This window comes from Epinephelus lanceolatus, chromosome 5 (genome assembly GCF_041903045.1).
Source record: "Epinephelus lanceolatus isolate andai-2023 chromosome 5, ASM4190304v1, whole genome shotgun sequence".
Classification (NCBI taxonomy): Eukaryota; Metazoa; Chordata; class Actinopteri; order Perciformes; family Serranidae; genus Epinephelus; species Epinephelus lanceolatus.
In genome coordinates, this window is record NC_135738.1 from 36689866 (window position 1) to 36706088 (window position 16223).

General features: G+C 40.3%; 1 protein-coding gene across 1 annotated transcript in view; it reads left to right on the forward strand.

Moving 5' to 3' along the window:
• The window catches only part of syt9b (synaptotagmin IXb), a 72934-nt gene that overhangs the window by 27777 nt on the left and 28934 nt on the right, over positions 1-16223 (forward strand). The window contains exons 2-4 of the mRNA XM_033635907.2: positions 4799-4974; positions 7515-7732; positions 8086-8626. Of these exons, the coding sequence (XP_033491798.2) occupies positions 4799-4974; positions 7515-7732; positions 8086-8626 (935 nt within the window). The remainder of the gene's footprint in view (positions 1-4798; positions 4975-7514; positions 7733-8085; positions 8627-16223) is intronic.

The following is a 16223-nucleotide window of genomic DNA, read 5'->3' on the forward strand; positions in this document are numbered from 1 at the left end:
CTCCGCTGACACCGTCTTGCTTGTATATAGAAAGGTTTATTACAAGAAGTACAGCATCAAATCAAGCGCCTAGGAAGCCTGAGAGAGAGTTCGAAGCCAAATATGAACTACTCTGAATAACGGCTCAGTTTACCCTGCATATATAGGTCGGTTGTTTTGATGAACTTTGAAACAAAATGTGACAAGTGACAAAGAGACAATCTAGCTGGAATCCAACCTTTCATCTTTCTTATCTATCCTTGACCTGAGCCATAATAAAATCTTGACCTGGGCCCCTAACTGATCATATAAGACCCCGGTCATCACATAACATGTGGCACGTCAGATACTACATCATCCCATGCTCATTAATGCCTTAAGGGAATTTTGTTACATCTGGCACAAACGTCCTCTTGGACTCAAGGATGAAATTTTTTACAATGTTGGTGGTCAAAGGTCACTGTGACCTAAGGGTGTAACTTTGAGTTGAACATTGGGAAGGGTTGAGATTTTCGCCTGTGAAGTAGGTCTGAGGATATGCCCCGCATGAGAAAATCATATATCTATATATATATATCTATATATATATATATATGTATATATATATATATATATATATATATATATATATGTATGGCGAAAAAGACGAACGATAGCAAACTAGCTAACAAACAGCTAAGACACACACAACACAGCAGAAAGTAGGACTAACTTTCAGTGGTGGCGCTGGAGCCCTAGCAGTAGCGTATCTCCTGTTGGGAAGACATTTTCATTATTTTGCCCAACCTACAACTTAAAATTGTTGGTTGGGCTTTCTTTTTCCCTTCGACCCTCTTCATACCACCATGGATGCTTCATACTGTAACTGTAAGAAAAATTTGTCCATTGATTAAGTGTTTTTTTTCTTATTACAAGCAAAAAAACTTAAAAAATTTTTTTCTACTTATTCCAAGTGAAAACTTGTTGAAACATGTGAAAATTGTCTAAAAACAAGTTACTTTTTTGGTGATGAGTCTTATTTTAAGTGTAATGAGATTTGTTTTGACTAGAAATGAGACATTTTGACTAGAAATAAGACAAATATTCATGGTAAGATTTTGAGTTTTTGCAGTCAAGTACTGATACTTCCGTGTGTTAGTGAAATGTTAAGTTAAGGGCTGGTTTTCCTGAGTGTCTGCGAACGCGTCTCGTGAGTGAGACGCGGCTGCAGCGAGCGGGTAGGTGTGTGTTTCTCTCGGAAAAACAGGACGGCGGCACTCGTGTGGATAGTGAACTTTTCTGTTAGGCTTTTGTTGTTTTTGGCGTGGCTACGGCCCACGGTAGCCTGTGTGACAACCAGAAATAAATCGCCAGCTAAACCGGCTAACGTCTCGACGTGTGGTTATTGAGGGACGTTACAATACATACACGGGGAGAGACTGGAGGGACGCACAGGTCTGAGGTGGGCGAAACCAAATCTCAGAGCGGGAGCAGGGGCGCAGACAAACGTCACTATTTTTTACTGCCAAATTGAGAAAATCTACCACGTTGTCGTGTTTATAATACTTAACATTCATTATCAATAATTATGATATTTAATTTGGGGGTTTGTGGTGGCTGGTTTGGATTATTGGGTGGGTTACAACCTCCCATAAATTACGCCTATGCTGTGACTTCACGAAACATGGTTTTTGGCCGTAACTTAAGAATTCATACGCTAATTATGAGAACATTTCACTCAAATGACTAATAGGATAAAATGATGAAGTGATGACATTTTATATCCCAAAGGTCAAAGGTCAACTTAACTGTGACATCATAATTATCTATGAAACACTTTTCTATTCAGTGCAATAACTCAGGAACAGAAGGGGAGACATTTGGTCAGACACTGAATTGGTGACGCTAATCTTGGGTGTCCACCTTGAAACTGTGCTCAATGTACAGTACAGGCCAAAAGTTTGGACACACCTTCTCATTCAATGCGTTTTCTTTATTTTCATGACTATTTACATTGTAGATTCTCACTGAAGGCATCAAAACTATGAATGAACACATGTGGAGTTATGTACTTAACAAAAAAAGGTGAAATAACTGAAAACATGTTTTATATTCTAGTTTCTTCAAAATAGCCACCCTTTGCTCTGATTACTGCTTTGCACACTCTTGGCATTCTCTCCATGAGCTTCAAGAGGTAGTCACCTGAAATGGTTTTCCAACAGTCTTGAAGGAGTTCCCAGAGGTGTTTAGCACTTGTTGGCCCCTTTGCCTTCACTCTGCGGTCCAGCTCACCCCAAACCATCTGGATTGGGTTCAGGTCCGGTGACTGTGGAGGCCAGGTCATCTGCCGCAGCACTCCATCACTCTCCTTCTTGGTCAAATAGCCCTTACACAGCCTGGAGGTGTGTTTGGGGTCATTGTCCTGTTGAAAAATAAATGATCGTCCAACTAAACGCAAACCGGATGGGATGGCATGTCGCTGCAGGATGCTGTGGTAGCCATGCTGGTTCAGTGTGCCTTCAATTTTGAATAAATCCCCAACAGTGTCACCAGCAAAACACCCCCACACCATCACACCTCCTCCTCCATGCTTCACAGTGGGAACCAGGCATGTGGAATCCATCCGTTCACCTTTTCTGCGTCTCACAAAGACACGGCGGTTGGAACCAAAGATCTCAAATTTGGACTCATCAGACCAAAGCACAGATTTCCACTGGTCTAATGTCCATTCCTTGTGTTTCTTGGCCCAAACAAATCTCTTCTGCTTGTTGCCTCTCCTTAGCAGTGGTTTCCTAGCAGCTATTTGACCATGAAGGCCTGATTGGCGCAGTCTCCTCTTAACAGTTGTTCTAGAGATGGGTCTCCTGCTAGAACTCTGTGTGGCATTCATCTGGTCTCTGATCTGAGCTGCTGTTAACTTGCGATTTCTGAGGCTGGTGACTTGGATGAACTTATCCTCAGAAGCAGAGGTGACTCTTGGTCTTCCTTTCCTGGGTTGGTCCTCATGTGTGCCAGTTTGGTTGTAGCTCTTGATGATTTTTGCGACTCCACTTGGGGACACATTTAAAGTTTTTGCAATTTTCCGGACTGACTGACCTTCATTTCTTAAAGTAATGATGGCCACTGGTTTTTCTTTAGTTAGCTGATTGGTTCTTGCCATAATATGAATTTTAACAGTTGTCCAATAGGGCTGTCGGCTGTGTATTAACCTGACTTCTGCACAACACAACTGATGGTCCCAACCCCATTGATAAAGCAAGAAATTCCACTAATTAACCCTGATAAGGCACACCTGTGAAGTGGAAACCATTTCAGGTGACTACCTCTTGAAGCTCATGGAGAGAATGCCAAGAGTGTGCAAAGCAGTAATCAGAGCAAAGGGTGGCTATTTTGAAGAAACTAGAATATAAAACATGTTTTCAGTTATTTCACCTTTTTTTGTTAAGTACATAACTCCACATGTGTTCATTCATAGTTTTGATGCCTTCAGTGAGAATCTACAATGTAAATAGTCATGAAAATAAAGAAAACGCATTGAATGAGAAGGTGTGTCCAAACTTTTGGCCTGTACTGTATAAATCTTCTGAGCTGCTGGTTTAAAGATGTGTGTAAAGCATCCATATTTTAGAATTGGTAGCCACTTAGCAGCAACACTTATATATGAAGTACTGTCTACTGTCATGGCTACAAATTTGTGTGCTGTCCTGTTCCTCTGGTAGTCCACTACAAGATCACTGGTTTTGCTGATATTAAGCTTCAGATTATCGTCACTGCACCATGTGAAGAAGCTCTCTCTCTGTACTCCTTTGTAAAAAAAAAAAAAAAAACTCAAAGTGAAGACAGCATGTTTCGCACTGGAAATGGTTCCTTGAAAGTCTTCATTATACATATTATATGAGTCTAGACCACCAGATATGGTGCCACTATTAGCATGCCGTAGATTATCTAATGGCACGCTAGCAATAAATATGCAAGAGAGCTTCATGAAATGTATAAGTGCAGGTTTCCTACACCCATTTATTTGTGGCAACCTGTGATGATATCATCTACCGCCATGTACTGACTTTCTACTTTTAGAGCTTGACCATTCATGAGGAGCGCTGTATGTAAAGCCTACCATTTGGTCATTCATAGTACATGTACTCTGGTCACAAACAGAGCAGCAGAAAGTGAAACTTTACTGTTAATTGTGTTGGAGTTCGGTTTCACTCATACACAGCTGCTCCTCTCATCCATCTATTTGATCTGATCTCTCTGAATCACTGATCGGTTATCCACCCTGTGAACCAAACTCTACTGGCCAGGGAAAAAAAAGAAGAGTTTTGCAATGTTTCACGGACCCACAAAAACTTCTGACTTAAGAGAGACAACACAGAATATTACAAAGGAATGCACACACACACACACACACACACTGAAAATTTGCAACTTTAGCATTGCACTTGATGAGCGTGTGAACGCTGCGTACTAAATCCAGTGCCTAAAACACTTAAAGGTCATGACACAGGACATGACCACAAGTTTTGTGGAGCGAGGTATTGACATAATAATAATATGGCACACTGATTAACAGGAAAATTTAAAATGACACTCCATCAAAAAGGTTGCTGACCGCTGGTCTAGATAGAAATGGATGTAAACAGCAAGTTGACTGGTTAGCAGAGACATACAACCATGCGGCGGTAATTCTAATTCCTTCTCATTAAGCATTCTGAATAAACACAGTCTGTCCTCCCTGGGGAGCCAGTTTTGTCTGTGCCAGCGTTTTTTACTGGCAAATCTGTGTTCACTGTTCACTGAGTCCCCCCCATCCCTCTCTCTCTCTCTCTTCCATCTCTAGATGTATCGGTAAGCCTGTTGTCCCTGCTGGTGACCACCTGTGGTTTGGCTCTCTTCAGCGTCTCCCTCTTTGTCTCATGGAAGTTGTGCTGGGTGCCACTGAGTGGCCGCTTCCTCCCAGATGTCCTCAAGGGGGCCCACTTCTTGGGAGGAGACCAACAGCCTGTCCTCACAGAAGTAAGGGGGAAAGGCTTACATTCAAAAGTTAAAGTACTGGTACTGGGAGCAACAGTTATTTTGCTATGTGACTTATCTCCAAATGTAAACTGGGCATACTGCAAATGCTGTTAAAAATGCTTTCTTTCCAAAGCGTGTCGTCCCAGCCATGCAGTACACTCTAATTCAACACCTGCTTTCTCCTGATCCCATCTCCATCAGGGGTGCTCAAAATTTTAACGACTGAGTGCCAATTTAGGGAGTCAGCATATCACTGAGGGCTGCAGTAACTCTCCATCACTGAACTGCTAACCATGCTCAGCAATTTCATGAACAACCTGCCTGTGCTACATCTTCACTACTAACTGCTGGGCAGATAAGTCTCTGTTCAACCTCATGTTTGCACTCTTCACCCATGAACTGGTGTAGGATTTGTAATTTGTCTCATAATGGTGTTTAACATTAAATTCCTTGAGCACTGAATATGCCTGTTTGCAGATAAGGCAGATCACTTATCAGTAGGTCTGATGAAGTAAGAGTTAATTTCCTGAAACCTCCTTTTCTCCTCAACCATACAGCATTTTTCCATCTTAGTGAGTTGTCCATGAAATAGCTAATTTTAACAGCACTAGCATTTAAGACCGAATGCAATTACAGCGACACTCATAAGGTGCCACTAGTTGCAGCAACTTTCTATTAGTTGTCATTTCTTACCTGACAGATCCTTGTTAGAAGGGTGCAGTTTGACGCAGTAGCTGAGTAGTGTATAAATTGAGGTCCACCATTAGCCCTCGGACCACGCTTTGGTCAAATAGAAGTAAACTGATATAGAAAGACCGCAGTAGACAGAGCCCGTAAAACTGATAAAACGGTGGAAATGTGGCTGAGTAGCCGATTAAGAACCCATTAAAGGGAGGCTGTTGTATCTTGTATTGTAATTGTATCTTATTGTTAGAGAAGCAGACACATCAAGCTACTATTCCACGCTATTTATAAAAACGTACCACTTGAATTGGGTCTAATACTTGTGTTATCAATAGGAATGTGACCCACTGTGTTACTTTGAGGTTCAGCTTTGTTAAACTTCTTCTTCTTTACTTGTAGCTGTAGTATAGTAGCTTCATGGGACATACTTACATATTACCACAATGTTAGCCATTTCCAGCACCACTGGTTCAGTCCAGCAGATCACCAGTCCACCCAAAAAAAGGAGCAATCCTTTGGTAAACTGCTAATTGTTGCCACTTTTTATGTGAACTACTGCACATTTGCATTGCTCTAACTATCATAGAAGCAGCAGGCTTTATTGAAATTTGATTTGATTTGATTTTTATTTGTCTCAAACAAGCACAAGCATAAAACAGGCAGTAAATGTGATAAAAAAAAAAGGCACACCGTGATAACGTGCAAGTTCGAGAAGAGGCTGAAGGAAGCAGAGCTTATCATTTTCAGCCCCCCTTACATTGTCATATAAGCACATACATAATTGATAAATCTGTAGAATCTTAAAAATTTAAAACATTTAATCTTTAATATGAAATAGAGCCCTGCTTATAAACATACAAGGCTAAATAAAATCCTTTCTAAAAAAGTATAAGGTACAAAATTAGCAGTCCAGTTCTTTATAGCTGACCAAAAGTGATTGTTTGTAGTTGTGTTTAAAATGTTTTAAGTTAATGCACATTTTTGTGTCCTCATCTAGTTTATTCCACAGTTTTACACCACAGACAGAGATGCACATACTTTTCAGAGTCGAATGGATGGTAGGATGTTTAAAAATTGTGATTCCTTCTTAAATTGTGGTAACAATTTATTACAGGCTTTAAACAAAATTTGAACAGTTTTGAATTTAACTAGGTCCCTGAATTTTAAAATACCCGATTTTAAAAACAAAGGATTAGTATGATCAAGGTACCCAGCATGATGAACCATCCTTATGACTCTTTTTTGTAAAGTGCAAATCTTTTGTAAAGTGCTTTTGTATGCATTTCCCCATACCTCAACACAGTAGGACAGATGTGGATCAATAAGTGCATAGTACAGAATTTGAAGTGATTTCAGATCTAAAATGTGTTTAATTTTACCCAGTATTCCAATGCTTCTGGATACTTTGGAGCACAAATATTTGATGTGAGGTTTCCAGCAGAGCTTATGATCAATTAAAACACCAAGAAACCTAATTTCGTAAACTCTTTCGATTTCAACATTTTCAATTTCCAAATGTACTCTTGCTTAATTTGACGATTTCCAAATATCATAAACTTAGTTTTGTTCAGGTTTAACGATAATTTGTTTACATCAAACCAACACTTTATGTTTTGCAATTCACTTTTGACCACCAATAATAGCTGCTGCAAATCCTCCCCCAAACATAAAATATTTGTGTCATCTGCAAAAGCCACCAGTTTTAAAATATTAGACACTTTCCAAATATCATTAATAAATCATTCCAAATAAACTTTCTTCTTACAACTCTTCAGGTTCAAGGTTCAATTTCCCCATCCCAAGGTAACATTTCTACAGGATGTTTTACAGTGTAAACACTGATGTCTGCTGTGCAGGTGGACGGGGAGGACAGAGAGTACAGCGAAGATGGCTGTGTGAAGGAGCCCTCAGGACCCCCCTCGGCAGTGGCTGTCCCAGAGACAGGCTTAAAGATAAGCCACACATCGCCTGACATTCCCCTGGAGACCCAGACCAAGGTGGAGAAAAACCAGGTCCACACTCTGGCGAGGGACAGGGTCCAGAGACAGATTACGGAGCCTACGTCGTCTGTACGGTCGGTACACATCAGTCCCCCAAAGCTACTATCCAACTTTTGGTGCTAGCAGATTAAACACAGTTGTACACACACAGTCACACAGTTACAGAGATCTAGACCTCTGGGTTCAGAGATACTTCTTTCACAAAGTTGTTTTTAATTCCTAAAATTAAGAAACTTACAACAGATTGACTGATATTTTCTTGAGTGCACAATAATGCAATTTGCAGATAAACCCTTGAAAAACATCAGGCTAATGGGAACACAGTGGCTTCAGCAGTTACCTTGCAGAAACAAAGGTTTAACAAAGAATATGTCAATCAAAATGGTTTGACTGATCTTATTTGTCCAACTTTTTCAATTTGTTACAGGCACAACTCCATCCGTCGTCAGATGAACTTGTCCAATCCGGACTTCAACCCAGCTCAGTTTCAGCGCCAAGAGTCTCTTTCTGGTTTGGGCCGAATCAAACCAGAACTCTACAAGCAGCGCTCGGTGGACGTAGAAGATGGTCGTCGCACTGACAGCTGTGGGCGTCTCCTCTTTGTCCTGAAGTTTGACTTTGACCTGGAGCAGCTGATCGTGAAGATCCACAAGGCCCAGGACCTTCCCGCCAAGGACTTCTCAGGGACCTCCGATCCTTACGTCAAGATCTATCTGCTGCCCGACCGCAAAACCAAGCACCAGACCAAGGTGCACCGCAAGACACTTAACCCAGTGTTCGATGAGGTGTTTCTCTTTCCTGTGGCGTACGCCGAGCTGACGAGCCGTAAGCTGCACTTCAGCGTCTACGACTTTGACAGGTTCTCTCGCCATGACTTGATTGGCCAAGTGGTGGTGGACAACTTCCTGGATCTGGCCGACTTTCCCCGGGAGACAAAACTGTGCCGGGACATACAATATGTAACCTCGGTGAGATACCAACTTTTATCCTTTTCCTTATATTACATCCATATATGATATTCTCTTCTTCCCCTTTACACCATTGATGCTAAATTTCTGAGTAAAGCTTTCCAGTTATTACTGTCAATACCAGAGGTTACATTAGACTTTCTTGTTGTCTGTCATTTTGACAGACAGGATTGTAAAAATTCCATCATTATCTTAAATTACTCCTCATTTTAATTTTACCTGCCGCATGCTGATAAACATCATTATTAGCTTATTACCTGCTTGACCTTCATCTTCACTCTCATCGGTCTCTCTTTGTTTCTGTTTTTTGGGGCTCTGGAGCTTCAGTAATGTTAGTAATCAACAGCGAATGTTTAATGCTTTGGCTGTGGAGGTATTGTCGAACATTACTTAACTAATTTTTTACTATTTAAAATACATAAAACCCTTATTTCATTGTAAAGCTGCATACAGTGTACTGATTCACTCAGGCTGTCTTTGCCCTGCTCTCACTCTGTTCATCATGGGACTGATGCAGGAGTGTGAGCTCTGCACCAGGGACAGTTTTTGAGTGTCTACCCACAAACACAGTTGAACCTTGATGGTGTTGGTGCGAGTTTGTTGGGACCATAATGTGTTAGTCATTGCTGCTGTTTTAGCTTGTGCTCACTGCAGATGTTAGACTGACCAGCACTACATTTTCACCTCATTCATCAATGCCATAATAATTATTGGGCTTTTAAAAGAAATTTCAGAAACTCAGCTGCTGTGATATTTTGCAAGGTATGTAGTGATAGCCTACCAACCTGATGGCTAAAGCAAAGAGGTAATCCAAAAGTAACCTCTTCGGCTAAAGCCAGCTAAGCAACAAGGTCATGTATATGAGATAAAAGAATTACTTAAAGTTATGGTAGATTGCTCTCAATGCTCTACTCCATCAAAATGATGGACGCCCTCAGAGTTTTTAGCTATTGTAAACAAAAAGAATATCAGTCAGTGATAGAAGATATTTGGTTATCTAGACCTCTGGTCAGTTCTATGGTAGGTTATAGAGCAGCAGTATCCATACCAGCCTACTAAAGAAGGACAGTTTCTTTAGTCTGTTCAGAATCGGCTCAAACATTCAAAATGAGCAAAAGAAACTCCATCCTTCACACCAGGCGATATATATCAATTGACATGTATCTCATTTCCCCTCCAAGTGGAACTCATCTGTGGTTTCAAGAGGCAGAGACATAGAAATATACTTAGACACAGTTAATGTTTAATGAACGCAGTAGGAAACACTTGGGGGTAGTGACCCAGATCTACACTGACATAAGACTGGGGTAGGTTTGACAGAGACACAGCGACACTGTCTATATTACATTATTCACTTGGATAAATCTACAGCACTGGTACACTGAGAAACTCAGTAAGAAAGTTAGATCCTCCTACGAGGGAATTCCTCATGGTTTGAATTGATTGCAGTCTGATATGTCTCAATTTGGAATAGAATTTTTTTCAGTTTATGGTCAAACAGTATCAGTGGACAGTATATTGCGCTTTTGAGCATTATAAAATGTTTATGGAATGAGAATACATAAACAAGCAAGATTCCAGTTTAAAAGTGCAGAATAGTTTATGGGTGCTTTGTGCAAGATTTTAACCCCAGAACAACACTTTCAGTATCTGTCAAAACAGGACTAGACATAAATACACGACTTAGAGAGACAATTCTTTACACTCACACACACCCACAATTTCCATTTGAACTTTTTTAGCACTATGCAGTAACAGTCTTTTATAAAGCCTGCACACACTGAAATAGAATGAAATTAAATGGAAATCTAATTTTAAAAAAGAGACCATCAGCAGTGTACTAGTTTGTATATGCTGGTACACGCTCTGGGCATGGAGATTTGCTGACCTAAAAATAACCAGAGATGTGAATTAGAGGTTGAAATCAGGAATAACTTTGCTGATTAGGATCACCTCAGTCTGACTTTAGTTCAAGTTGTCACATTCAACTCAGTACAAAACTGACCTACCCAAGCACTGCACATGAGGTTAAAGGGGAACTACACACATTTTTGAAGTTCGTCCATGTTATTCCTGTGGTCTAAGACAGTCCAAAAATATTTGTTAAAATGAACAGCCTTCTTCCAAATTCAAAAACTAGAGTGCTTACACTCAAATGTGTGATGTCATAGGGTACAGATGTCATAGAGTCTGGAGCTGCTCCATAAATTAGAACTAATTATGGGTAAAATAGTGAGTCATGAGTTGGTAACCTTGTGGAACTTTGAGACTTTTAGTCAAGAGGATAGCAGGTGAACTGGATGTTCAAAATGTGCAAAATGTAATCAAATATGAAGTTTCCAGTAATGATGGAATGATGAATAAACATTTATCAAGGTCTAAATGGAGTAATTTCAGTTACAGGACTTTATTCTTTTTCCCAGAAAACTTTCAAGAAATTTAGAAATCACAAAGGATGTTCTAGATGACACTGAGAGCACCCAGGGGAATGTTCTGAGTATATGGGCTCATTTTCTGTTTCAGACCTGAGAACACTACAATACAGTAAAGCCCATTTGAGAATAATAAAAATAATAATAATAATTCTGTGGGTCTTCAAATCAGTCTCTCATCCATTGTCTTTGGAGCAGCCCCAGGCTTTATATCCTATGACATCACAAGTTTGAGACTTGTTCTCTGGTTTCTGACTTTGAGAGAGAGTAGCTCATGTTCACAAATATTGGTTGAACTTTCCTCGGCCATGGACATATTATATTGAAATTCTTAATTTAGGTTTTGTTCCCTTTTAATAGCTTAGGAGCCTATTATTATATAAATTGCTTGATTGCAATTCTGTTGTGTTCACTGTCTTATGCTTTAATTTTTTATTTTCCTCATTATTGTATAAAGAAGTAACATACTGCAAGTAATGATTTTCATTGTTGATTAATCTGTTGATTATTTTCATAATAAATCAATTAGTTGTATGGTCTATAAAATGTCAGAAAATGATAAAAAAAAAAATGTTGATCAGGTTTTCAGATGAAGCCTGCAATGTCTTGTTTTGTCCACAAGAGGTGGAGTGGATAGAGGAGTGGATAAACCAGAAAATATTTACATCTAAGAAGGTTTTTTTTTTTTCTTAAAAAAATACTCAAACCGATTATCAAACTAGATGGCGATTTATTTAATATTGTTAACTAATCGATTATTTGTTGGAGCCCTAGCCCTGATATCAAGTCTTGAGGCAACACAAAACAACATTTCCGCCATGTTTTCAGTCATCCAGCTCATGGAACAGATGCACTTTTATTTCAGTCCATACAATTTTTTGTATTTCATTCACGCTATAAGCGTAGAACTACATCATGATTGTGTGTTGGGCACTAGTGCTGCCAAAACACATGTAAATTACACTCAATACTGTGCCCAAATGCACCGTCTGTCAACACATAGGATGCACTGAAACTGCTGCTCTGCTATTGTGCTGTTTTGCTATACAGACAGTATAAACACTATGTCAGTGCTGTCAAAACAACAAATGTCCATCCCCTTGCTGTTTTTCTTTTTTTTACCACCCAGGACATCATCTGGTATTTTTTTTCACCTTGTGAATCTGTGTGTATGTGTGTCATTGTGGCAAAATGCGGTCCTGGTGATACCTATTGTAAAAAGAACTACCACAGAAGTGGTTTTGTCTACTTGGCAGCTGTATGTCTGCCTGTCAACAGATCTTTGTTATCGTGATAACATCACAAATGTGCAAGATACACTCGCTAAACTTAACAGGTATGTAGATGAGATCAAAATGAAGGCTGAGTTTGAAAATGGGTGAGGTCAGAGTAAGGGTGCTGGAGGGAGAGGGGTAGAAAGTAGGGAAGGGGCCATTGCCCCACCTACTTAATACCCCTAGCCAGCATTTGTTATTAGGTTACAAAGTGCTGGATCCCAAGACGACAAGTCTCCATTTTTACCTTTGAGCTTCAGGCTTTGAGGATGGCTTAGTCACTCACTCTTACAACTATAAATATAAAGCTAACACATCAAAACCCATTATTTAAAAAAATAAAATAAAAAAAATTGAAAATACCTATACAACAATGCCACAAACAACATGAGCTAGTGGGAGAGTAGTCAATGAGTAAGGCATTACATTAATTGATGACACTTTCACAGGTGTTGCTGACCAATCCCAGTCAGACCAACAGTTACTTAAACAGCTGCTCAGATTTTAAACTCTCAATACCGGTTAGGTGATTTTCATTGTTTTCCGATAGCCGCCTACTAAGGCCCCGTTTCCAGCAAGCACTTTCGGTATGGAACCAATGTAACCCTTCAGACAAGTTACCTAGACCCTTGGTCCACCTAGTGTTTCCACCGCAACTTGTACTCTCTCATTTGGGCCGAGTTGTTGTCACTCACTACTCAGTCAAACACTCACTGTATTTCCTCCTTTATCTGTCTGCGCTTCGTTTATCGTCCACAGAACGAGGCTGCATGCCAACATATTCAGAACAAAACAGAACAGGCTGGGTTGAGGGTCTCTCTCGATGGGATATTTAAAAATAGCGAGTTTGTGCATGTAGTTCTTCCAAGGCAAGCTCAGGGGTTTAGTGTTGCCGGAGCCCGCAGGAACAGCCATGCTTTTTTTTTCTACAAGTGAGGATTAGAGTACAGTCAATGCAGTTCACATAATCCCATCGAAACCAATATGCATAAACGCTTGAAGACCCACTCATTACTAAAATTGTATGTCATCCAAGAGAGACAATAAAAACTAAAGGAATGGTCAAAGTTGTCACATAGAAATTTAAGGTGTGCTGACTGTTTCACTTCATCAACTCACACATTCAGTAACATAAGTCAACGTTCCACCTTAAAAGTCGCCAGCAGTCGGCCCAGTGAATTAAGTGTTTTTTTCCTCAGACTACAGCTGCTGTAAGAGGCAGCAAAACATCCTTTTACTTTATAGGTACAGTTACTAATAGTAATATACTAATGTATATAAAACTCTAAGGTTACTGAGGTTACATAAGCCTCAAATCAGCCACACCTCGGCCCTGAGCAGAGTGACCGTCCTCTATTGACCAATCAATGGACAGCACTGCTCACAGCGTCACCCTTTAGTGCCAGATCTGTGTTCTAGATACCCAAACAGAGGGGTGACTAAAATGGGGTTGGTATAGAACCAATGGAACCATCCACAACTTTTTACAGTGAAAACAGGAAAAAAAGCGTACAGAACTTAACTGTACCGTACTGTACTGCTCGGTGGAAACAGAGCTTAAGACACCTTTACCACATCCAAGCATTGCTCTATTGTGTACAAGACAAAGTTTAAAACCTTAGTAGTGGTACTTAACTTAGAGTAGGTTCAGCAGAAATACTGGCAAAATGTTTACAAAACATGCAACCTAGTCCTTATTAAATTTGTAGTTTGTGGAGTTGTGCAGTTATGCAAGTGCAGTAATGGAGCCAATGACACATTCAAATAGGCTTTTAGCAATAAAAACATGAGTCTTTGAGTGTATTACTTGAAGTCAGTAGAAGGCTTCTTATTCAGTAATGTGTCTCTGAGGCACTTCTGGAGTGTTTATCTTGTACCTGCAATTTCCTCAGAGCATTTACTGGGCTCCTGCTGATGATCACCAGTCCCCCAGAAGTACTGGAACTCTCTCCACCTTTGGTTTCATATTTTGTACTACTAATGAAATGTACTGAACACTTTGCTGTCTTCTTGTGTGTTTATTGCTCAGCCTTGGAAAACACTAATTCCTTTGTGTCAAATCCTTTGATTACAAAATGTTCTCCAGAACACAATAAGACCTTTTGAGTGAACAAGAGAGTCGAGGCTGACGATACAAGGTTCAGCTAAATTTTGAGGCTGTGCAGTATTTACATAAAGAATGAGGCCAGCATGCTTGACTGCTAATTTAATCAATGTTTCATATGCTTTCTCTTTGTTGAACTGCTTGGACAGAGGAATGAAAACAGCTATACATTATATGTCCTTGTAAAAAGACTCCTGGCCTGAATACAGGCTGTACATTTTTCATTTCAGTTATAGTGATGTATTGTTACTGAGATGATATTATACAGTGTGTATGTAGGGTATGCATCAGGTGTGAACACCAACTGTAGCAGAACATGTGGATTGCTTTTAAACGCAACTACAAGGCGTTTTAACAAGTTATAGAACAGTCTCTAGTTAATACATATGCCTCTATATCAGATGGCAGCGGCCAGTCCTAGGTTCAGCTTTGCTGCTGTCCAAACCTGCAGTTGGAAGGAAGGCAGAGAGCTCCAAACCCAACAATCAATCAGTCAATCAATCAGTCCATCCATCTATCCATCCATCCATCATTTGTCACATGGAATTATACAAAGTACAACTCCAGTGAAATGTGATCCCGTCAGCTCCTTTAACTTGTGCACTGTAGTTTAGTCCTTTTTTGCGTCTTCTTACATTGTTGACTGCTGCTTTATAATTGTTCATGTTTCCAGATGACTTTGGAATAATTTAAATGTCCACACATCCCAACCCTAAGCCATGTTCTGCTTCTCCAGAATACCAGCAGCACCACACTGTAGCCGCCTCTGAAAGGGCTATAGTAGTGAACCACAGCAGGAACGGGACAACACCTCACATTTCCACTGTCACACCAGACCTTATTCACCGTAAAGCACACGCCTCTTCTTCTCTCACCAGAGTCCTCTGTTCTGTCAGATTGGCATATAGAAAAAGAGCCTTTGAATCCTCAAATTGATATTACAGTTCCTGATATCCTGGAGGACGTACAGTTTATTTTCTACTGACTGACTGTGCAATGGCTTCTTCGATGCTTACTGATGTTTACATTTTAAGACCTGGCAAGGTAGCAAAGTTGCAGGGGCGCAGAGTTTACAGACTGGTGAGTTGTTTTTCCCATCTTGATGATTGACTCACACATGTGACCATTGTCCAAAGCCAACCACAACAAGCACCACCAACACTTGCAAAATAGACCTGAGAGAATAAATTTAGCTGACAGAGAGGCGATAGGAAACGTCCACACCTACGTCATTCAGCAGCTTCTCCTCAGAGGGAAACAGAGGTTTGCCTCGCTGCTCAGCTGGTCCCCACTGATGAAGATCCCAGGGGGAATAGTGTCTGTTTGCGGCGCCCTTTTCTACACTGTAGCACAGATGTCACGTAGCTGATGACCTAAGTGTACTTGGGTACGGAACAACATTACTAATGTGAAAGATGAGCAGCTGGGAGTTGGGAAGAGGGGTGGGGGGGATCGTACTCAGGCACAGTTCGACTGACTTGTACCTTATATGAAAGTGCCTTAAGTGACTACTTTGCCACTCCAGGTAAACTAAGGCTAGTCCCACTAGTTACTGTTGGAGAGCTTCTGTGCCGCTACTGCACAAACTGTAACCAGGCAGCTCGCATTGGTATTAACATGTCTTGTAAATTACCTTACTGTACATCAGTCACATATCATAACCTTCGAAATATAAATGAATATGAATGGTAAAGCAGTTGGACATTTTTCTGTTTTCCATTCAACATTACCACCCACTTAATCATTACAACACTAAAATCTGAGATACCTTTAAACCAATACATGTC